The sequence below is a fragment of the Gymnogyps californianus genome, chromosome Z (assembly GCF_018139145.2).
Source record: "Gymnogyps californianus isolate 813 chromosome Z, ASM1813914v2, whole genome shotgun sequence".
In the NCBI taxonomy this organism is placed as follows: Eukaryota; Metazoa; Chordata; class Aves; order Accipitriformes; family Cathartidae; genus Gymnogyps; species Gymnogyps californianus.
In genome coordinates, this window is record NC_059500.1 from 61,493,528 (window position 1) to 61,519,483 (window position 25,956).

At 35.2% G+C, this 25,956-nt stretch overlaps 1 protein-coding gene across 3 annotated transcripts in view; it reads right to left on the minus strand.

The window, feature by feature from the left end:
- CWC27 (CWC27 spliceosome associated cyclophilin) overlaps positions 1-25,956 on the minus strand; it is a 124,999-nt gene that overhangs the window by 12,761 nt on the left and 86,282 nt on the right. For 2 of the 3 annotated variants that reach the window (XM_050912807.1, XM_050912806.1), the window contains exons 11-13: positions 24,135-24,232; positions 9,080-9,189; positions 6,120-6,223 (exon numbers count right to left, since the gene is read on the minus strand). In XM_050912807.1, the coding sequence (XP_050768764.1) occupies positions 6,120-6,223; positions 9,080-9,189; positions 24,135-24,232 (312 nt within the window). Of the gene's footprint in view, positions 1-6,119; positions 6,224-9,079; positions 9,190-24,128; positions 24,233-25,956 lie in introns of all 3 variants that reach the window. The other variant, XM_050912808.1, reaches the window with a different exon arrangement.

A 25,956-nucleotide genomic window follows, 5' to 3' on the forward strand; every position in this document is an offset into this window, starting at 1 on the left:
CATGAAAACATCACCATGATTTACTAGCCTATGTGTCTTCCAGGTTTTATAAGGCACTGTAAACTTGATTTGTTTAGTGTGCAATGTATTTGGTTTTTCAGTGGTATGGAGCGCTGCTGCTTTTGAGTTTTGGGTTACTTCATTATGACAATTAAGCTTTAAATTCAAGAATGGTACCAGAGTTGGTTTGTAAACCTTCTTGTGCATTTTATCTGTGAGAATGCACAAACAGTGGGGACCCTTCATAGAAATATGGTAAGTTGACTTAGGAACCAGGTGAGCTTTAAAGGAAAATGGTGGGTTCTTTTCTGCAGAAAATTCCATCAGCTCAAAAATTGTCAGAATTGTAAAATTTCTCATAGGAATAGAAATACTTCAGTATGTCAATAAATCTAGCAGTTTCAGGAAGCCTCTGCTTGTTTTCAAAGATCAGACAGAGAAGAGTGGAAGATAGTCCAGAATTTTGGGTAAGGATATGACAGGTGGATTTTCATAGCAGAGAATCTGTTCCTTCCACAAAGACCAGTATTCCACCTGGAAAAGTGTAGCTATATATTTCTTACGTAAGGATGTAAGGCTGGTAAAAATTCAGCTGGAGAACCCTATTTTTAGGAGTAGACAGCCATAGTTTAATGTCAAAGTAAAAAGATTAATGTGGTAGGGTTGGTTAGTTTACTTCCACTTACGACTACTGGAGAAGAACATAATTACAGAACGTATGTATAATATGAAGTTTTGTGAAGATGTGTTTTGAAAGTTTATTGGAGTATTTAGAATTTATGTGACTTTGGCAAACAGGAGTAGCAGTATAAAAATAGGATAAAATTCAGAAAGTGCAATGGCTGAATTTCAATAAGAGCAATCAACAGCATGGTTACAGGACAGAGCTAGGTTAGGCAACCATTCAGTAGGAAAAGATTTGTGGCTTAGAAGGGATTGGAAACCAGGCATGAAAGAAACAATGACAAAGTAATCCTTCCACTCAACACTGACAAAGACTTAGCTGAGTGTTGTATCTAGTCTCGGATTTCACGCTTTGAAAGAGAGATGAACCACTCAGAACTCTCAGAATTACTTGATGGGAGGGTGTTTCAGAGTACTAAGTATCACTCTTATCCTATTTGAAGAGGAGTATTTTGCACAGATTAACTAAAGCAATCAATCTTTGAATATACTTGATTGCATCCGGATTTTTTTTCTTCCATAGCTGGATTCTCTCTACAGAAAATACTTTATGCCATGTTCACAGGATCTGCGTCATCAGTTTCATTATATGCAGTTGCCATAACACCTTCTGGACTGAAATTTGGGGTTTACTATAGCTGTAACTATTTGATATTATAATCAGAGCCCTCAAGCGGCACTACAACCTGACTGGGTGTCACATGCATGCAACTACATGTATACAGCAGTCCAAGTCCTAAAGAAGATGAGGAGCAGCACTGTTCTGTATAAAGTGCAGCCTGCACAGTGTTTTCACTTTCAGATTCAGGCCCATCCAGTAATCCAGATGGGAAGTATCAAGTCGATGAATTACTCCAGCTGGGTCTTCTGCTGTGACATATTTGGTTTTCATACTATTAGTCTCTAAGCAGATGACACCTCACTACTGCTGTAATGGATCTCATCAACATTTTGGGGAAAAGTCTTCTTGGGTAAGACTTTAAGCCTAGAATGAGTGACTGAGCTCTGCCAGATCATCTCTACCTACCTCTGCTGCATTCTGTACAACCTTTGTGAAAGAGAAGAATGAAGTCATGCATCTGACTCTTTCTTACTTGGACTGTAAGCAAATAAAGAACAACTAATGATCAAATAGTGCTGAAGACATCTGACAAATTATTAAAAGAAAAGCATAAGCAATAGTTCTCAGTATGGAATCATAGGGACAATAATGCTTTCGCCTGGAAGAACTAGGATCAAGCACATCTTTCTGAGGTACCCAGATGCTGTAAAAATGTGTCTGCCTACTTGTTTGCAGACATTTTTATTGTTATGAGTACCCTTTCTGAAAGTAGATACTATGTTTATTTTGATACTTTTGAATTCTGTGGCGAAAATTGGATTTTGATTGCTGCAGACAGATCCTTATAATTGTTCTTACATAGCAGCAGAGTTTGCAATAGATTCTGCTATTTCATGTTAAAACTTAGTATTATGCATTTCTCTTCAGCTCTCTTCACAACGCTTCCTCAGATGCCTTCTTAGACAGTAAAATCTGGTAATAATTATCAAACACCATACACACTGTTTACAATAGAGTCATATTTCTTCTTTTTTTCTTGCATAAAAAGTAGAATGCTGCTGTAAAGTGCCCAAACGTCTGCTATGCTCCATGCCAATACAGCAGCTCAGCCAAATATGCAGAGAGAAGTTTGCCAAATAAAAGAAAACATAACAAATTGGTAATGGTTTCTATCTTGACAGAAAATGAAAATTATACCTCAATGTGTGGCCACTCATGTGGACACATAAAAATGTCTTAGAGGCAATCATTTTACCTCAGATAACACACCCTGACAGTAGAGCAAAGCATACTGGCAGGCTTCCACTTCCCATAAAAACAGCAACCATGACCTACAAAATGGCTTGGAGGAATCACATAATTTGTGCATATCATGTATGCATATGCCATACACTAATTATATGTAATAAAAATCAAATAAAGTAGAATTATTGTCTTTTGAGGAGCAGATTGGAATTAAGAAAGAATTTTAAAATGTAAAGTCACTAGTTATCTCAAATATTCCAATACAACAAAGACACTGAAAATGTAAACTCTTATCCCAAAATACAAAATTTAACTTTCCAAGCAATTCTAACAATCATTAATAGCTTTTAGAAGACTTCACTGGTTTGTTAATGTTGTGTTTATAGCCAATTTGTGTAACATGTACATTTTACAATTTATTTAGCTTCGAAGTAAATTCTTTGAAAATAGACTGTCTCATCTGTCTGTAAAGTTAACGTGCACATTCACTGCGCTGCAAAATTAATAATATCATGTTAATTATTAGTCTACTATGTAGATTCTAATTATTCTAAGTCTTTGTTTTAGTGCAATTCTATTATTATTTTCTGAACAAAAATACAACTTCATAATCTGAAATTGCAACACTCTTCTTCATTCAGTATGAATTACTTACAGAGAAAAGAATTATTGCCAATTAGATGTCAGTAGTTACTCAGAAAGGAATAGGAAAGATAGTGATTGGACTCTAAGTCTTTAAAAGACTGGTTATATTACTGTGACAATATCAGACATGAAGACCAGCCCTTCAGGTTCATGGAAAGGCTGCATAAGGGAGGTTTAGACTGGACATGGGCGGTTTAGACTGGGCATTAGGAAGCATTTCTTTACCAAGAGGGTGGTCAAACACTGGAACAGGCTCCCTAGAGAAGTGGTCGATGCGCCAAGGCTGTTAGTGTTTAAGAGGCAGCTGGACAATGCCCTTAGTAACATGCTTTAATTTGGTCAGCCCTGAATTGGCCAGGCAGTAGGACTAGATGATCATTGTAGGTCCCTTCCAACTGAAATAGCCTATTCTATAATTCTTGGAGAACTTAGAAGCACATTGGTAGCTCAGAAAGATCTCAAAATATCAGTGAAATCCAAGGACCTCAAAATTTATGCTGTATGTTATCCCTCATCCTCAAAGAGCCTGAGACAGGAAAACATACAATGAAGGAAGACTACGTGGTTTGAAGAAGCAGCCAAATAGACGGTGACAAGAGAAAACTTAAAATAATAGCAAGTTAGCAATAAGACTTATCCTGAAAGGGGCAAGATTTAGGAAATTCTTTTCTCTATTGTTTCAAAAAGAATAATCCAAAGTCAAGATGTTTGTGTTTTGATTTATCTGTTAAAATAGCCAAAGAATATAACCAAAGAAAGCAAGGCTGTATTTCCAGATAATGGAATCAACATTGAAAGCAGAAAGAAAACTTATACTTAAGAAACCTAACCTGCATTTGTATTTTAAAATACCATATTCCACTCTTCGGGGGGGGGGGGGGGGGGGGGGGGGGGGGGGGGGGGGGGGGGGGGGGGGGGGGGGGCGGCCAAGAGAGAGAGCGCGAGGGCAGGAGGGGGTGTTGGTTAGATTCTAAAGCTATGAGAAATGCTCAGTTCTTCCTTGGGGGGAAAAAAAAAATAAATAAAGAATATAATTAATAAAATAAAAAGCAAAATGTTTGAATTGCTATTGTTTTGAAAGAATCACAGGATTTTTAATAGCCTACTTAGTAACACTTAAGTGCATTTTTAGTGATGAAAATGCCAAGATATCTGTTAAGATGAAAGCAGACTACACTAATGCCCACAAAGAAACACTGGAAAAATAAATGCACTCATTACACACTACTTATGTAAAAATGTTGTTTTATAAACTGCAAGAATTCTATGCTTAGTGCTATACTACTAGTGTTACTCTTTCTGCCAGTGCATGTGTCTGAAGTTTTCTGCAAATCCTAGAATTTCCCTTGTGAGGTCTCAGCTCAACTCAGTGAAAAGCAAGAAGGTGTGATGGTAAAGCTGCAGAATCTGTGTAGCTTTACCTTACTAAATTAAAATATATGCAATGAATCATTATGTATATGACACAAACAAGAAAGGAAAAGTTATCTAAAAGTGATCTAAAATTTTAGTCTCAGAATTTTACACAACCGGTCTCAGAATTTGCAATTCAGTTTACCTTTCATGACCTACGATTTTTAATTTTTTTTTAAATTTTTATGGCATGTATCTTCAAATAGTCTTAAGATATTCTGATTCAATATACAAAAACCCAAACATTTTTATAATATAGCTTACTGTAACTTGATGTGTAATTTACAGAGAGTTGAAGAATTTCATTTATCAACATGTGGGAAAAAAATGTAAGGTAAGACGTAAAAAACATTTTTCCTTCCATATATTATTTTCCCTCACAACCTTTTTTATGATGTCTTTTCTCACTTCAGTATGTACATCTTTTTCATTTGTAGAATGACAGTAAAAATAACTAAATTATTTAGACAGTCTGCATTTCCTACCAATACTAACTGTCTTCTCATCTGAGAAAAACAACGTCACTAACATGGTTATCTTACATTTTTGTATGAGTCCTCTCAAAACAGACACAGGATGCTTTAATCACATTTAGTTACATCATTTATCTTCTATTTAAAAAGGGTGTCTAATGTACATCTTTGTATATTTTAGTTTTTCTCCTTATTGTAATTCAGGTTTTTTCAGGTCTAGTTACTGGTGCTAGTTTGGAGATTTTGGGGCAGGTAGGTATCCTATTAGTTTTCCCTGTCCCAAGAAGGGAGCCTTTAGAAAGATCACAAGGGTACACTTGACATTTTCACTTAATAATTTTAAGTTATCTGAGATACAGAAATATTGGTTGTCTTAAAATACTTGCCAAGAACTTTGTTAAAGCTTCTATTTCAGTGGTAGTTTTGCTGTAGCTGTGATGGCTTATGCATACAACTAAGGAAAAAGTTGTAGGCAGAGACAGCCTATATTGACCAGCTATATTGAGCGCCTTATAAAAAAAAGATGACCTGTCCTTACAAAACATTTTTGCTATTTTTTTTTCTAGTCATGTTATGCAGCTATTTTTATTATCATCTAACAGCTTGCAGTCTAGGACTTCAGGATCACACTTCAAAATCATATTGCTTTTTATCCCCTTCCCTACCTAAGGTGGGTTCTTTGGATGGAAGATGGACATGAGATAACATGGTACAAGTTGCTTCCTTGACTGGGAGGTGCTGAGGTCATAACTTCTGCAGTGCTTTATCAGTTCCAGTGCTACCCTGCTTCCTTGGGGTCACCCTACGCTCAGATGAGTCCATCAGTCTGTCTTCATCTCCTCCATCAGTCTTTAAAATACCACCCCCAACACAGAGTTTCAGTAGGACTTACAACTACACAAAGCAAAATGTCTTCTACTCTCCTGCCTTATTTTCCAGAGTGCTAAACCAGTACATTTTAGCTGACTCCTGCTGCAGCAGCTCTCTTCACATTTGGTGTTTCTGCTACTCCTTAAATTTACGCTTAACAGTGAGACTATGTTAGTGCCATAGGATTTCCAGCAGTACACACAGAAATCCAAATCCAAAAAACTCACCATCCTTCATCATTATCTACTTCAGGTTCAGAAACCTCATTTTCAGGAGTTTCTTCAATTGCCTGGGTTAACTTTGATTTAAATCGGTCCAACAATGCCAGTGTCTGAAATTAAATACATGGTTTTAGAGAAGTTATATATATTTATACACAACAACAGCTATATACAACATCTTTAAACTATTATTATTTTGAGAAACAGTACAATGAGATGGAAGAGAGATCTGTCATGTGGATTTGAAAGAAACACTGTAGAGAGGCAAATGAGAGAGTAAGGGGGGGGGGGGGGCAGGGCAAGAGCGCGAGAATGCATTGAGAGCAGCAATCAAGAGAACAAGTGAGAGCAAGCGAGCAATGTTGAGGCAGCAAGAGCAAGCAGGGAGGTCGCCCCGCATGTGTGAGAGAGCATTTGTCTGGCTGTCCAGTGAAATCAAAATGCATATTTAAGGAACTAAAACTTGTGGCTACTTACAGAATAAAATATCTGATTAAACAACTCTGCTGACAACGAATTTTACTGTTTGAACCTGCTATTTTCTTCTTGTAAAGTAAACCATTGTATAAATTACAGATCATTCAAGCTTTGAAGACCAGTTTAGTTGATATTTATATACTTTATATTGCTTATCTTTTAAATTATGTACTGACATTGAAAAAAATTCAAAGCTTTTGACTCAAATACAATGAACCACCTTAACTAATTCTACAGATACAGGTTCTTATGCTGCATACATTAAGCTCATACTGATTTACATTTGGTATTTATTCTTCAGCTGACATTGCCCTGTCTGTCAGCTACAATGAAGTCACCAAATCTCAGGTGACATCAGCAGATCATACTGCAGGTCTTGTTTCTGATCACCTGGAATGAGATTTTGATTATAGAAGAATTGTATGCTTGAGTCTTGTGATGGGAGCAGGGGCTCTTCAAAAAAAGGGCACACCATAAGAATAATTTGCACAGCCCACAGCTTATTTCTTGCTGATATTTGAGACATTCCTGGAAAGAAACGCATCAGGGAATAAGCGCTTGACTGAATTTATGTGGCAGGCTACGTTTGATCTGTAGGTGATAGGATGGCCACCTATGTTGTAAAACACCTCTGTATGGCTGTTTAGTTTTGTTTGGTCAAGTTTTTCAAATTTAAAAGAATAAAAACTAAACAAGAATAGAAAACAGAAATAGGAAATACCAGAAGTGTTCACTGGAATCAAATTTCCTTCTGGAAGCAATCTTAACTTTAGGAGTTTCCTGGCTTTTGAATTCTTTCAAAAATATATTTTAGCACTGCCAAAGGCAGGTTTTGGAGGTTTTTTTGCATTTGTTCTCTTTATTTTCTGTTTAATCTTCTCTTTAAGATGGGAGAGAGGAAAATTTCAAAGATATTTGGGCCTGCAAATCATTCAAGTTCTATAACTTTCCATACTATTGCAAACAAACCCCATACTTGCAACATCTGAGACAGCAAATATCTGCCTAGGCCATCAGAAGAAAACAAACTAGCCCTTTTTACACGAAATAGTGACCAATCAAGGCCACATTCCTTGTGTCTTGTCTAATTTTCTCTGGTGCCAGCACTCCTGTTAATAGACCTGGTGATAGAAATAATTTCGAAATATCTTAGTAGGCATTTTTGCAGTGAGTGATGATGCCATACTGTGGATCAAATAACTTTATAAATTGACCCTTGTAGAATTATAAGGTTAGGACTTCCAACATCTAGTATTGTAAGGAGACACATACCTTTCCTCCTCCTCCTCTTTAACTCTTGTACAGAGGATAGAAAATGGTATTGTGCTGTAGGACCAGGTAGGAAGGATGCAAGGCTAGAAGAGGCTCTCCCAAATGAAATGGATTACAAAGAAGTTGATTAATTATTGTTGAATAGTTCCCAGCAGGGTTATATAAATAAAAATTAAGATCTACTAAAATATACAACCCTGTCATCTCATCTTGTTTTCCTACAATGTCCAGGACAGGGCTGATATAAATTCATTAGAAGAGGTTTTAAGTCCCTTGATCCGCATTGCCAACAGAGCTTTAGTACTCTTTGATTCAAAGTTACTGGGCTTTTGGATGTACAAAGTTTCCATAAACTTCTTAGTTTAGAGCTAAATCACCTTGCTGCATGTATAAAGGTTTGCCGACCGCTGCTTTGAAGTTACTAAGCCTCAAGTTTCCAATCTCTTCTAGCTTCAACAGTTGAATATGAACATCTTTGTAGCTGAATTGACATGCACTTATAAACCAATGTGTTTGATGCACTGCATAGATTTTAAGTTAACGGTATTTTCCACTTCACAGGCAGTTTCATACATTTAACAGTTTCAAACTTTTCTATTTTAGAAAAAACAAATATTTATGTAAAACTTTACTTTGCTTATATTTGCATACTAAAGTGTACATACATCCTAACTAATTTTGAAAAATAATTTTCATTATATTTAAAAAGAGTTTTCTTTTTACAGTACAGTTAAAAACTATTTCTGTTAATTTCACAACACCAAAAGGTATGGGTGAATTTAATCTCTTTAAAACATAATTTAAAATATAATTTAAAATGTTAAAAAACCCAGCTTGGACAGATGCCAAGTATGCAAACTTCTGCCCCACTGTTATCTTACAGCAAGCTGCAGAGCCAAGGAAAGCACTGTGTAGAAATGCAAACTCTTGTAAATGTAATCAAGGATACCTCTGTGTGGGTAGCATCTCCTTTTGAAAGATTTTAGTGACTAAACTGATCGCACTTTCAAACACACATTGAAACGTCACTTACCTGTCTACCTGGGTAATCAAAATAGGGGATCGAAGAGTACATATTTATTTTTACAAATAATAAGATTCTTTTAATGGAAAATGAAACATAGCAGATTTTAAAACTTTATTTTTACACAAATGAAGAGAGAAACATTTTCAGAACTTTTTCTGGTATTTTTTTCCCCAGGTTGTCAAACTATTACCTGATCTTCGCGAGAAACCCCTTTCTTTGGCTGCTGCTTCCGCTTGTCTTCATATTTTCTCTTCTCCTGAAGGTATTCTTCAACAACACTGTTTGGAGCAGGTTCCTCCTCTGAATAAGGAAACATATTTGGTTAAACAAATTAAATTTGGTTTTATGATTTAGTATCATTTTGGAGCTCATTTGTGACTTCTGAAATACCAAACAAAACACTTCCATAAAATGTTTTAGTTGTATTACTTTCTCAGCAAGTAGAATGATTTGCTACTTGCTGAAATGAAAAACACAACACTGTACTGGGCAGACAACGAGTCCAAAAATTTTTGTTTCAATTTGGTTTTACTATGGAGCCAGGGAAAGCAGGGTAACAGAAATAAAAACTCTGATGTTAAGATGAGAAATGAAAACTGTTACATTTCTTTAACAAGTTTACCTTCATTTTTGAAGATCCTTCTTGGGGCAGCTGAAGTCTTATGTGTATTAATATTCTGTGACTATTTGTTACTGAGTAGACAAATATAGACGAATATTGCCTATAGCCAAATTCACAGTTTTCCTGTTTAGTAGGCTGAAGTAGCCACAAATCAAATCCTTGATCTTGCAATAGGGAAAAAACCCATAACATTTTTATTTTCAACAGAGTCCCTCTTGTCAATCAGGAAAAAACCTCTGTAGTAACAAAGTAATATCTGGACTAGTCAACAGCTACTCTCCTTCGTCTTTTTTTAACAATTTCTTCTCTGCAGAATATTCACTGCCATGACAAATTAATAATTTAACAGGACAAAAGCTCAATTTGAAAATTGATCAACACCATCCTTTCATATTTTATTCCTCTTGAATAGCATTAAGACATTTCACATATTGATTTAGTATACTTGAAATTTATTTACACATATTTATAGGATTGTTATTCCTGATGAGGAACAGCACAATAAAACCTCCAGGTCTCCCTTGCAAATGATGAATAGAAAATATTTATGGAGGAAATAGTTTCAACAAATTTCAGGATATACAGCCTGATGAACTGTAAATCTAAATCAAACTCTGTATCAGTTTTTTTTAGATGACTGCTGATAGCTATACAGAGAAAATTTCTGATTCCAAACTAAATTTCTCTCTCACCTAAAGTTTTCTATAAAGTTTACAAACACAGCATTTCACAATAAGAGGAAATAAATTTGTAATGGTATATCTACATATAAAATATTTGTTTATATATTTCTACAAATAAAATATCTTATTTTCTTTTAATCCTAATTCATACGTTGCATGTATGTATTTAAAGAATAGCAGGGAAAACAGTCAAACATACACAATACCATTCAGAGCTGGTTTTTTTCCTGTTTTCCAGTTGACATGTTGGATATAATGAAGAACAGAGGATTACAGGTACCAGCAAGATAAAGAAAGAAAAATCCATCTTCTAGAATGACCAAAAAAGATAAATGCATATACACAGACATTTAGGGATGATTAAACAGCTGAATGAATGAAATCAAATCTGCCATAAAATCTCATGCAGCATAATATCAGATGAACTGAAGAGAATGAAGTACAGTATAAAACTACAAAGCTCAGCTCCATCTTTCCTCCTATTACCTCAGTCTCTTGTACTAATAAAAAACCCCATTCTTCATTCTACTAATAAAAAAATCCCATTCTTGATTCAAGACCAACCCCTTGCGAAGCCAAAACACTAGTTTTTGCATAAATGCATGTATCCAATCAATCTTGTTGACTGTGTGGAAAAAACATACTGCCTTGTTTTACTAACATTTAGCCTCTAGATAAATAACTTGAACCCCCAAAACATCTGCTTTCTAACAGAAAACAACCTTTCAGGTGACATTTACCTAAAGCGGTGCTTTGAAATGAATCCCATTTACCTGATGATAAGTATAATTGCCCAGCTATGACAAGCAAAAGAACTGAGAATAGTGTTCTTGAAAACTTACGAAAATGCCAGTCTCAAGCTGGTGATCAACATTTAAACCTGTGCTCCAAACGTCAATATACATATGCTGAATTTAAAGATGTGGTCCTTAGCCATATATGCCTTTTGACTAAGATTTTAATCTAGTGCAGCTCAAATATAATTCTCATACAAATAGGTTAAATTCCCTTGCAGTTGTGTGTTTGTGCATTTTTATCACACTTATACGGTTGTCACTGTTAACACAAATAATTTAAATTTCAGTTTAAGCCTTCTCTTGAGATTATTGTTTTCTTCAGTCTTTGCCTGTCAGAGCTTTTCTAATCCTCAACTTCATTCTCTCTGCCTCCTAAGAAAGCCTTTTCATAAGTCAGAAAAAAGATAATCAGATCCACCTGAACTAACTTCAGAGTGAGTCAACCAAAACAGTTATGCACTTGTATGCATCATATTTCTGCACCTTTCATTAAAGTGACTTAAAGACATGCTTGCATTTCCCCATGAGGTCTTACAACCTATTACTCCACATTAAAAGCAAGTAATACAACAGGAGGGATTTTCAAGAGCCCCTGAGTCAATGGGTTTCTAACACATTTTAAAACTTTTGAAAACGCCAAACAATTATTTCAAAACCAGAAACAGTGTCTATTTTTTAACATGAATAAAATATTCAGTTTTGATAAGTAGCAATTCTTTGATGAAATTATTTTGTGTCTGCATGAATAAACTCAGGTAATTAGCAAGCAAAAGAAACACCTGGAAAAGACATTTGTTGGTGGGAAGAACCCTTTTAAAATGCAAAAACCCTTTTAAAATGTAAAAATAGATTGCTGGCAACTTAGAGATACTTCGTATCTCCCAGTCAGCATCCCAGAGCCCCTCCAAATCTTTTGCAATAGGGTTGGAAAAAAGAGGAACCACAGCACTGTATGATGGACTTGACCTTCACATCAAGCTTGACAAACTTAGGTCCAGCTTGCTGATCCAGCAAAAGTATAAGGATCATTACATTAGTATTCAAACATTTAAGGTCCAAACTCCTTAATCTAAGAGGATTTATTCAGACAAAAATGCATAAAACATGACATGGATGCACAGCAGTGAAATAACAATTAGCCTTATTTAAGTATTACAGGATGCAGAAGATGCTAGTTTAAGTTACAGGGATCTTGCACACTTGTGCCCTAGAAGCATCTCATCACAAAATGTAAATAGCATCAGGCAAAGAAAGATTTTTTTTTCCTTAGTTTGAACAAGTTGCTGTGTACATTCTGTCAGTAAGGAAGGGGAGGGGAAAAAACAAGAAAAAAAACAGCCTTTCTTATTGAAAATACACTTCATCCTACTTTTAACAGAATTTGTAAGTACATTACTACTTACCTCAGCTAGCTTGAGTTACTGCCAAGAGATCTTCATCTTACTGTGACAAAAACTTTAGCATTTAAGTAATTTATTTTCTTTCAGATAGATTCTTCTATCCTGAAATATTCCTTTAAGGAGTAACAGATGCCAACCTGATGGTGTAATCTAACCCAAAACTTTGGTTTTGGGACATGGTTTCCAATGATAGCCTAAAACTAAGGAGGAGATTCAGAAGTCTTTAAAACAGAACGGAAGAGATTGATTTAAAAAAAATACAGAAGGGTTTATTTTGCTCACACTTAAATTAGGAACAGTTCAAATGATCTCAGTTTTTAACTTCAAAATTGCAGAAGTATAACAAAGACAGGAGAACTTGATCCAAGGGTGTTGAACTGAACTGAATGGCAGTCTGGATGGTTTTGGATCAATCCCTAAATAGGAAGTGGAGCAGAAGAGAAAGCTTGATAGTTTTAAGCTTAACTCCTAAAGCACCTGGTAAATTTAATAGCATAATAAACACTCAACAAAAGTTGCATCAGACTTGCTCTACTTTGGAAACTGCAACTGAATTTTATCTTCCACCTTATGAAAACCAAGAAGTATGAGTTCTAGGTCCGCTGACTGTGGTAGATCAGAAAAGTGCAATCACTGCTTATGCTCACATTCATACTGGCCTGAACGACTGGGCTTCATGTCGAGCATTGCAGGTGGGGTAATTTTGGCTTAGCATGTACACCAGTTGTGGCACAGATAAGGTACAGTTTGAGACAAATGTATTTCTGACAGTATGCATACAGTTTTCCACAGTACAAACTTTGTTATTTTACCATTTTGTTATTTGTATCAGTCTCTACAAACCTTGTAATAAAGGAGGTAGAATCTGTATAAAATCTAGACATTTTGCTTCCTTTTTCAGAAAGAGATAATGAAGCTGCGCATAAAACATTTGTTGGAAAAAGAAGCAGTTTGGTTTGCTGAAAGTATTACCAGAAACACACTAATCTTTAGAAGAGTAGAAAAAATACATACTGTGACAGAGAAAAATACATGCTGTTTCTGAAGGTTTAATGTCACCATAAAAAAGAAAGAGCCTATAGTACTGACAAGGACCAATGAAAGAATTTTGGTTTCTGTTTTTTCTTTGATGAGGTATGCATGAGCTAGCATGAAGATTTTTACACAAATAGACTTAAGTATCTGTCCTGGTTTCGGCTGGGACAGAGTTAATTTTCTTCTTAGTAGCTGGTACAGTGCTGTGTTTTGGATTTAGTGTGAGAATGATGTTGATAACACTCTGATGTTTTATTTGTTGCTAAGTAGCACTTATCTTAAGCCAAGGACTTTTCAGTTTCCCGTGCTCTGCCAGCAAGCAGGTGTGCAAGAAGCTGGGAGGGAGCAGAGCCGGGGCAGCTGACCTGAAGTAGCCAAAGGGGTATTCCATACCATGGAACATCATGCTCGGTATATAAACAGGGGGAGTTGGCTGGGCGGCGCGGATCGTGGCTCGGGAACTAACTGGGCATCGGTCAGCGGGTGGTGAGCAATTGCATTGTGCATCACTGGTGGTTTTTTTGTTTGTTTGTTTGTTTGTTTTCCTTCCTCCCCCTCCTTTTTTGTTATATTCCTTTTCATTACTATTATTATTATTATATTTCATTATTACTATTGTTAGTATTATATTTTACTTTAGTTATTAAACTGTTCTTATCTCAACCCATGAGTTTTACTTTTTTTTTTTCCCCTCTTTCCTCCTCCTCACCCCACTGGGAGGGGGAAGGGGGAAGCGGCTGCGTGGTGCTGAGTTGCTGGCTGGGGTTAAACCACGACAGTATCTTACATTATAAAACATTCCTGATATGCTGAACTTCACAAAAGTAATCCCATTAACTCTTGTAATGCACTTTGCATATACAATCATGAGTTCATGCAGAACCGAGGTAAGATAACAAGGAGACTGTACAAAGAAATCTGTATTAAAAGGCACCTCAGTTTATTTAGCAGGGTTTGTATATGTTTTAAATGTGGTGGACCCATTAACTTTTGTCAGTATCTCAAATGCATCCTTTAGCAACTCAGATGACACATTTCATATGATAAAAAACCTACTGGACAGAAATTTCAAGAAATGCATGGTATAGCTAGACTAAATACCAAAGGGGAAAACAAAAAACTAAAAAACCCTGGACAACTCATTGTTTGAAATGAAAGAAATTATGACTGAATGTTTTTGTGCATTAAAATGAGGCCTAAAACACATTCCTGTATTTGTGCAGTACATTCCACTTTCAGCTATCCATCAATATTCAGTTTATATTGCATTCTCCTGGAATTATAGAGATATGCAGTACTGATTTTAAAAATCTTTATGAGAATCAATCTTTAAAAGAAAAACTATTTGTTCCAAAACAAACAAACCCCTTATGAATTACAAAAGAAATTCTGATATGCCTTAATATTTCATGAATTAAAATGGAATTCCTATCAGAAATGACAGATGGAGAACATAAAGCCACTTTCTATAATTAAGATCTGACAGATAACACACTTCTTCCAGAATCCAGGAAAAAATTTTCTTCCAGCATTAAGTACTATGTCTATGAAAATAAAAAACATTAATTACTGTAAAGTAGTATAAAAATGAATATATCAGAAAATACAATATGAAATAATGTTATGCTTGAAAGAACTTATAACATACTCTCCAGTATATTTTTGTTTAGGACTAATTCTACTTGTGGTTTTCTTTGCTCCTTTAACAACTATTCAGTTATTGTTACTACACTCTGGCCTGCCTAAGTTCCTGAAGAGCCACTGTTTGCTTACAAGTTAGGTAAGAGTCAGGAAATATTTAGTAATCGTGAATAACTGAATGGATTTGCTTACAGAATGAGCTTCCAGGGTTGGACTGATTACTGGATTTTCAGTTTGCTACAGTGAAAAAAGCAACAGTTCTAGAAGAAACTCACTAGTTCATTTAGCCAACTCAAATAATAAAATCTTAGAAGTAATTCCTACAGCTTCAAAACATTTCTTTGAAAGAGCAGAGCCCACTGATTAGTAAAACAGTGTAGACTTTAATATGCAACAGTGGAAGTTTCTAGTGAATCTTTTCTGAACTTTGGTAGCTTTTAGGCACACAGTCCCAGTCTAAAACGTGGTTAATTTTCTAATGTCAGTTGATTTTGGGCACATGCTTAAGATTACTACTAAAATCAAAGCTGGCTTACAGTGAGGTTTTGTCCTCTTTTCTTTTGCAGAGAGACAAGAGGAAAAAGCATTCACTTTAGCAGGGAAGAGACTGAATAGAGATGCTGGGTATTATTTTATGAGATTAAATGAGAAAAAAAATGTAAATAGTGGAAAAAAACATAAAGGTTTGCAAAAGTGACACATTCAAGATGCATACTTTGATACAATGCAGCTATACTGTATATACTGCAAAATCTTCATACTTAACGTATTTATGCTGCATAATTCCCAAACCACCACAATTTGGATTTTGTTGTTTCACAATTCTGTTAAAGTCTCAGACTTCAAGAAAGCATCTTTCCGTGTAAGACAGGACTTAAATCTTTAAGTGCCACTAACACTACCCAAACTTAATAATAAAACAGAAATAAAACATAATCTTAAATTGGCATCCTTGCTACATTTTGAGAGTTTTACAAATACTTCAATCATTTGATTACCATAATTAAAAACAAAGCAGAAAATACTTCATGCTTCAGTAGAATTCCTACACTTGAATGTTGGTTTTTACATTAGTTGTTAGATTTCTCTGCTCAGATAGTATTTTGTAGCTTTTCTGTTTTCTTATGTGTGACAAATTTCATCATCTACAGATTATCAGACAGTTCACAAAAATGTTCTAACAAGAAAAACTAAAATACTACTTCTCAAATACTACTACTATTTGAATCCAACTATAGCTAAACAACTGGGCAGATGGTATTTGTCTAAAGCAAATTTCATTGAAGTATATTCACAGGTTTACACTACAGAACTTTGAAAAGTGTATCTTTTTCAAATATTTGATTAAGTACTTCAAAATGCTGAAGTAATTCAGCACTCAAATTGTAGTGTTTGATGTAATTTCTGGCATCACTACAGCAAATGTCACATAAAAGAAAAACATCTTATTTAAAGTAAGGTCTTGACAGCAGTCTGGCATAGTCAACAATCTTATTCATAAATTGGAAGGCTGGTTATAATCAAACATGTACGGAGGGAATTAGCTTTTTTCTCTGTCCTCTTGAAACAATGTAAACACTTAAATTTTCACCCCCCAATCTTCCTTAATTACTCTAATCTCTGAATAAAGAAAAAAATTAGGTAGGAATAATATGTAACATGAACAATTTGAAGAAGTGATACTAAATGTGATACTAATACTAATAAAGATCTGCCAGTGGACAAAAAATAGATGTGTCGTGCTGCCACCTGTTCATTAGCGTTCTCTCAGAATTAGCCCTAATCCTGCAAAAAGTCCAGTATGACCTAAGCCTTTTTCTCACAGTTCTGTGGTCTTCAGTGAATTTCTCCCGCTATGGTTGCAAGTTTTGGCTGAGACACAGTGTTTATTAGGAATCATATTAATGCAGTTACACAGCCTCTGAACTAGCATTTTTTCCTAATGCAGCCAGCTCAGAGCATAGGCAGACACTGTGCAAGTGTCTGCACCATCTGCATAGACATACCTGGTACAGCATGACACAACTCCCTCTCCATCCCACATTCCCCAAGAGGATAGGCAGGGAACAATGGAAAATCTCCTGCTACATACACATTCATTTCCTGATAGTAGTCTGTTTTAAATATATGCAATTTCTTACATGTAAACTAATGTGGAATAGGTAAACTGTTATACATTTAGCAGACTGTCTTGCATGTTGACAGCTCTATTGCATTGATGAAAATTCAGGCCAATAAACAAAAAATCACTAAGTGAACTAAGTAAGATATAATAAATGCTTTTAACTTTGGGGCAAAATTACTTGCTCAGATACAACACTGTTCTACTGCTGTTAGATTTCATTATATTCAAACTGTGTTTTGTTATATTCAAAGTGTTTCTAAAGTCTCTTCTGTTATTCCTCAGTCATAAATGGCTGTTTCACAGTAAAGGTAGCCTTCATTCCTTTCACTTACCATCTTTAAATACCTAAGATTCCAGCCTTCCATCCCACTCCCTACCTAAATTAGACATATCTTCAAGTATCTCCTAATAAATTAGTTCACCTAGTCTTCTGCTAGTTTTGGGGTTTTTTTGTCCATTTGTATCCAACTGTTCAGTATCTTTTTTGGTGGTACAATACTCGGAACTGAGTGCAATAATACAGCTGCGCTTTTACAGTTAATGTCTTTGCAGCAACAACCACACAATCACAGCCAGATCACAATGTAAATTCATGTTCAGTTTGTTTTCCAGTACAAACTTGAAATATCTTTTGCTATTGTGGTTTTCCCAATTTCTTTATTTTATGAGTTTGTGCGTGAAATTATTTTTCCTTAATACTAAGGAAATAACCTTTTAACAGCCCAACATGACTCTCAATTTATTTTCAGTGAGATTTTCCACACCTTTTCTTCCCTACCCCAATCTATGCTTCCTGTATCTAGTATTTAGTGACGTTTACTTTTGTTTCTTGATGATTAATAAATTCATAGTTTTCTAACAATGTTTTTCCAATAGTCAAAAGATCCAGTGTAAATATTCAGTCCTGTTTTAATTTTGATAACACAGCAGCCATAAAGTACAATATAGTGAGGTGATGTTACACAGACCAAAGTGAAGTTTAAAATGCAACACCACGCTAATTTTATAAAAACTTGCAAATACTTACAACTCTAAGTGTTTTCACAATTAATATTATTAAGAAAGTTTAGAGGCCTTTGCTTAATGAAATTATGCTTCTTAAATTACTATTCCAACATCGCTACAAGATAGCAGTATTATTAGGTTAGCAGTCTAACCTGCTACTTAATTCTTCTAACATATTTTCTAAATTTTAATCTGTATCTTCTTCAAAGCTGATGCTTCTGAACTGAAATGTTCCAACAGACTTTAGAGAAAAAATATGAGTATCTGGCTAGAGTGAAAAAGGGAAACTTCAGAAAACTGCTTTTAGCTCCATACAAACCATGATGAAAATAAAAGCTTTGTCATAAGTGCAAACAGACTCAAACATTTTAAAAATTTAGGCAGTTAGCTCTGGATCACTTTTGTGTCTTCGGGTCACCCCTAGTTACAAGGCTGAAATTCACAAAAGACAGGAAAACTTTGGCTACTTCAACATTACCCAACAATATCATGGAACAAGAGTAAAACTGTTGTGCTGAGGCCCTGATACGCTCGCTATATATTTTCGGGGCTGTTCTATTTTAGACTACCAGTTGGAGCTCATCAGGTGTGCTCCTGGAATGCATCTTCCAGCATGGCTTCATCCAAAAGCGCACATCTGGTCTTCGGTAAAACGCCATTGTAGATGTAAACTTTTACTTAAAATTCCTATTAAAATGTCAACTTTCCTCAGATATTCCTGAAGTCTGCAAGTTCTTTCATCCTTTACCAGAAACGTACCTATCATGCAACTGTACTTGTTCTTTCCATACAGATGAGAAATTTTGTACAATTCAAATGACAACAAATTGATAGGCTTGTGAAGGACATCTGGAGAATGATTTCTAAAATGCAGTGGGTAGAATCCAGAAGTGAAAATTGACCATTTCAAACTTCATACTAACAAACTTTATATAAATCATAGTAACTAATCAGAAAGACAGCATTATAGGAAGAGATATTTAGCAAGTGCCAGTTGATGCTGCCAGCATTTTGATACTTTTTGACATCAGCTGAAGTTGAGACAAAGGCAGCCAACAGGAAAAAGTTGGATAGTTTCATCACCTAATTATTTTTGTACTACAAATAATTTAAGCATGTTATTTAATCATCAAGTGTTAATGTTTGAGAACGTTAGGTGGATTCTGGTATAGCTGATACTTTGATACATTTTATTTACTTTTAAATAAGAAAAACAACACACTTTCCTCTTCCCTGAAAAATCAAAAACGTATTTCTAGAATCTTAGTTTTTCCTATATGTCACAATTGTGGACCCAGCATCCCATGGCACAGAATATGCTATTGTTATTCTTGATTCTGTAAAGTTAGAAAGCTTTCTTACTAAACAAATTTAGACAGTAAGTTTATTTACTATATAAATCTACTGCCTTACTAAATAATCTACTTACTAAAGACAGTAGATGAAACTTCAAATGACATACACAATGTGACCTGTAAAATGCTGCAAAAGACACTTACCCTACATTATTAAATCACTCCTTTATTTAAAAGCTCAGTTCCTCCCTCTTAGTCTGAATTTTGGCAATACTGCCAAGTAAGCTGTTGTCCTGACAAATTAGCAAAGACAATCTGACTCCTGAACTTTTAAGGACAGATTAAAAAAAATTTACTTAAGCTTGAATCTCTGCCTTGTTCTGATTGCTGCTGGCCCTGGAAAAATATCCACACTGAGAGCTGGAAAAGGTTTTAGAGGTATAAAAAAAATATTAAAGCATGGATGAAGAAAACAAAAATTAAGTTTTGATTATTTACCTAGCTGTTAATATATGAATTTTATTAGACACCACAGAAATCCCTTAGAAGCAGGAATGGGAGATTACAGATTTTATTTATTTATAAACAAAACCTTTTCCCAAAGGCTACTTGTGGTTATCCTACAGGGCCATCCCTTTTGTCAAAACTAGCTATTCACAGAACAGAATATAATCACAACTACATATTTTGTTTACATGCTTTCCCTCAATGATTAACATTTTTAAATCTGTTATATTGGTTTCACTAAATTCTGGTGTCAAAATACATGGTATTTATGGCAACTTTATGGCTATTTTATGCTACCAGTGTCAATATGCATCCACAGCTAGACAGAGGACCATTAATGTATTTTTCAATTAAATGTCTACTGAAAAGACCATATGGTAATGCTCAGTAAATTCTGATATTTCACAATGGTGTTTTGATCATGTTTAAATATCTAGCATCATAAACTCATCTCTTAATTAAAGCTGTTCTTATATTTAATCCAGAATCCTTTATAATCCAAACTATATGCCAGTTATACAGTAAATCTCCCATCTGCCTTTCAGTCATACCCTTTAAGCACTACATGTTCATTCTAGCTAAATGTAGGAACAGTCTCCTTTCCTGCAAGACCATATCAATTACGTTTAATGAGTTTTTTACATTTATTCTTTGGGTGTGGATTTTGTAATGGTAGATTGTCTACCACCAGAAAATTTTTTATGTCCTTTGATCATACGGTGAATTACATTTCTTTGTGCAAGACTTCCTCAAAAAGGGAAACATCATTAGGACATGGACTTTCTGTTTTCAGAGTATAGGCAAAATAAGTCACTAGATAACCAGAGTAAGTTATTTGAAGAGAAAACAAAATGTAAAGAGACTACTGCCTTACTGAATTATTTTGGCAGACCTACAACCAAGCCTTTATTTTAACTGCTTGATTTAAAGACTCACAGTGATGGTAAATACAACTTTGGTAATGGTTCCACCTAACTACTATCACCATTAACAAGATGCTTAGTTTCTCCTCCCCATCAAAACCTTCTTCCAGGTCACATCTTACCTTTCTTTTGATTAAGTTGTGCTTCACAGAATCTTGAAAAACAGAACATCTAAGCCCATCCCTCCCAAAAGGCAGGATCAACCTTTTCTACATCAGTCCTAAGAAGCATTTGCCTAATCTGCATTGAAAAGTTCCACTTTGTAGGTCACCTATTCTAATACTTATCTTTAGGAAGTTTTCCCTAACTTTTAGCCTAAATCTCTTTAGCTGCAATTGAAGCTTATTATCTCCCGTCTTCTCCACAGGGATTACACAAAATAATTTCCTCTCCATGGTAGCCTTTAACATTCTTGATCATTTATATGTCTCCTTTTACAAAGTCATCTCTCCTCTAAACTAAACAGCCCCAATTCTTACAATCTTCAAATACTATGCTTTCCAGATCATCAATCACCTTTGTTGCTCTCCTCTGTGCTCCCTTAAGAGGCTTTGTATCTTTCTTTCAAGTGCAATCGCCAAAACTGGGGAAAGGATTCAGGATGAAGACCTGCTCAGGCTGAATAGAAAATTAGTCTCTCTCGCATACAACAGTCCATTTTATATATTTTACAGTACACTTTAGTCTTTTTCAATAGCATGGCACTATTAACTTGCTCTCAGCTATCTACTTATTATGTTTCCTAGATTTTAAGCTGCCTAAGTGCTACCTAACATCTTGTGTTTGTGCAACTTGTAATTTGTGAGAGACATACAAACCACTTACTATAATCATCTTTTTTCCCCGAGATCTCCCAAGGTAAACATATTTTGTTTACCTAGACCTGGCTTTTAACTTCTATGAACTGACTCAATCTACCAACCCAGCACAAAACTATCCTACCAAAGAAAAAAAGGAACACTTTTCTTCCAATTTAAACTGAATCAGATCAGTAAAAGCTCCCACATAGACTAGTGGAAGGGAAGAGAGTGAGCCACTCAGCTCTTCACTTTTAACAACTGCATGTGAAAATGCAACCTTAGCACACAGGTTTGCATTTTCCTTTATTTTTTTCTTTCATCTTCCTCTTCCCTGTCCCATATATTTTTTTAGTCTGCAAATTTAATAAAGGTAATCTGTTTTTTTCTCCAGATCACTAAGAAACAGATTCCCAGGAATCCTGCTTTCCAGTTTGAATACAAACAATTCTCTTAAAGCGTTTTGTTAACATTTGTTAATGTTAATGTCTCTGGGACTGCTTTAGTCAACTCCCTAATATGCTTCAGTGAATGCCATCAAGTTCAAATTATTTTAATGCACCTAACTTATCTAAGTCTCTAGTTGCTTGTTCTGTACCTGAACGCTTCCTTCTATGTCACTGATCATATGCAACCATATGATCAAAGTTGACCGCTATGCTAACGACAGAGTGGAAACAAGCATTCAAGCTTATTTCCTCTTTGTTTAGCCAAAACCAACCAACTCTCTTCTTGCTCATTTGTCTCCTGTTACTGTATATTCATTAATCATTTTGCCCTTCACCATTTGCATCTCATTTAATGTCTTTTTAATTTTGTCTTAAATTTTAGAACATGTTTATTTTTAGAATTTTTAGTTAGGTACTCCAAGCACTTGTTGAATAGGTTCTTTCCTGCCATACATCTTACTCAACAGGTACTGGAACAGACCCCTTCCTGTGCTCTGACAGTAATCACAAAAAGGAAAACCAAGATTATTCAAGATTATTTTCACCATGAGCTGTTACCTATAGATTTTCAACAGGTTTATCTCCCACCTATTTATTTCAAAGAAAGTAAAAAAACCAACAACCCTGGTATATAACCTCACTTTCCTTGAATAAAAGTTATCCTTCAAAACTGTACTGTAGTAGTTACTATGAGTATTGCCCAACTATTACTTTAGCATGTCACTGTAAAGGTGGATTTACTCAAATTACTCCGCAATAAGGGCTCTGACTTAACTGGCACCAGACCAGGGATAATGTTTAAGCAATAGTATTACAACTGCCATACATGGCACTATTCCATATAATTTATCATATATGTACATAAGGACTATTCTTTACCTTTTCTACACTACTACTTGCAGTTCTTTTTTTACATGGCCAGTGACAGCATTCATTGTCTTGCCAATGAGAGCTTACGTTCATTCAGTGATTGAGCATGATTCTTAGAACTTTTTCAGAGCCACTACTTTGTAAAATTTGGTGCCAGATTTCATATCCAAGTTCAAGATACCGTATTTTTTATTTTGCCAAACTGGTTGCTGATCAAGCCCACCTGTTGTTCAAGAGAGTCCATGAGTTTTTCGAAAAATGATGTTACACTTTCTACCACTCTTCTAAATTGTGTGTCATCTGGAAATTTTTCTGAATAATTTTATATTTTCTTCCAGATTTCTTATGGTATTGAGAACTGGACCAAGAATCCACTCCAGAAATGTGTCTAGCAACTCCAGAGCGCTTAAAAACCAGTCCTTCTTTTTTTTCTTCAGTTCAGCTAATAAATGGTGTTACATCCACCTACACTAAAACCCGCACCTTACTTACTATTATAAACTTAGCAATTTAAGCACATTTAGAAAGAAATAGAATATAAAATTTGTCTGACAAAGAAGTGGGCATCTGAAGATCCCATTTGGTTAAGGTTTATGGAAAATGAACATGGAACTGACTTTCTGAATTTGAGTTCCACTGGTGTCATAAGATGCATAAAAGTTTGAAGTCAGTAGCTTTGAGTTCAAAGTTAACCATCTCCATTTAACTGCCTTTCCAAGTCGGAATGTCAAGAAGACTTTCCAAGTTAGAGGTCAGAACAGGTATGTCCCCACCAAAGAATTCAATCATATGCCATGATATTTCAAATCCAGAAGCTTGCCCAGCTACACAGATGTAACTAAAGAATGCTTGGAAGGACAAATACAACCTCATTTTAAAGAATGAATGTTACCGGTACAATTTATTTATATACTGGCATCCTTACATTACTACCATTCTTAAGGAAAACTAATTTTCTTGGGGGGGAGGGGGGAAATCTACATTTCAACAATACAGTGTCCACATTTATCCACATGAAACACAAAACTACTAAAAAACTTTAAAACTGGAATGTTAACCAGAGATCTACACAACACCTGCTATAATATACTCTTACCTTCCTTTTCTTTGGGTTTTAAAGCTCTTTCTTCTTTTTTCTGCTTTGCTTCCAGCAGTTCACGTTTCAGCTGTCGCGCTTCTTTCCGTAGCTCCTCACTGTAAAGAGAAAAACATTTACAAGAATTTAATCTTCTGGGAATGTAAAGCCACTCAGGAGAAACAGAATCAAAGTTAATGAGCAGTAAATCTCTGATATAAACAAAGGGAAGGGACTGACTCACTGATGCTAGGAACATGGCTTAAAAATCAATTAGAACCTAAGAAAGTCCATATTTTCATTAGCAGAGACAACAAAAGAACAGAACAGATGACTTATTTTAAGACCCCATTAGAAATATGTCAAGGACATGAATAATAAAACAAAGAACCCCGATTTGTATTTTTAATTTAACATGGTAATATTTAACCATGAGAACCACACAAAGAGAATTTGAAACAGAGGCAATGCCAAATAAATATTACATGTGTTATAAAATTCCATTTACTGAAGTAATAAATCTTAGCATCCTGGATTTCTTAGACAGACAGGCAATGCAGTTGTTAAGTGACAAAAGACATGATATGTATGTAAGCATAAATTATTACATATGAAAATTTGTTTCATTTTACAAATTTGACAAAAAAATAATCAGGTGATAACACTAGAAAGAAGAAACCAAAATTTGCAAGTCTTTGTGCCAATATGAAATGAAATACCTGTCTTCATACAATCACAGGTTGGAAGGGCCCTCTGAAGATCAGCCAGTCCAGCTCCCCTGCTCAAAGCAGGTCCAAACAGAGCAGGTTGCAGAGAGCATTGTCCAGCAAGGTTTTGAATATCCAAAGATGGAGACTACACAACCTCTCCGGGCAACCACTGCTTGACCTCCCTCAACACAAAAAAGCTCTTTTATATGTTTAAATAGAATTTCTTGAATTTCAGCTTGTGCCTATTTGTGCCAGTCTAACGGTTACCAGTGGAAAAGAACTGATAACTGCTTCAAGTTTTTCTGGTGTTAGAACCTGTATTTCCCACTTGTTTTCAAAAAAAAAAAAAAATAAAAAAATTAAGTTCTGATTGATTTAGTATTCATCAAAGTCAATGAACAGCAGAAATTATTACAATGCAGAAACATGGCATGCAAGCATCTCCCTGCAGCTGTTTTATGTACCTCAATTCTCATCCGTAATACCATTACTCACAACACAACAGCCTTCTTTAAGCAAAGACTTGGAATTGTGGGGTGATGACTTCTTTTGAACTTCATTTTCATTTGTATGTATGCACAAATACAGAGCTTGTGAAAAGCACTAGAAAAAGAAGACTGCCATTGTAAAGGTATTCAAACAATCAACTACAGCAGTAGGTCTTAATTTTCAACAGCATGGCAGAAGCTACACTAAGCCAGACTAAAGGCTTTTACATAAGACTACAGTTCTACTTTTCTATCCTGAGAAGAAAATCATAGGGGAAGGATAAAGAGACATTTTTAACCCAAGTAACTCCATTGCTTTTATATAAATTAGGGACAGTATAATAAGCAAGCTGCATTACCATACTAATCTAGTATACTGCAACATTTTCTTCTAGAAGTTGTACAGCAGGAACAACATCCATGTCAATAAAAGTTGTATGTTTTAAAATATTTAGAGTGCCAGAACATAGTGACAGCAACACAGAAAGAGGGGGTTACAAATGGCACTTATGAGTAACAGAGCCTACCACATCAGATGTTTTCCTGTAAGAGGGACACACTTACTCTTTCTCTTAGTTACCTTAAGCTATTGTGGAACGAAGAATGAGCTAGCTAGTGACAACTATTCAGCCTCCTCCCCCCTTT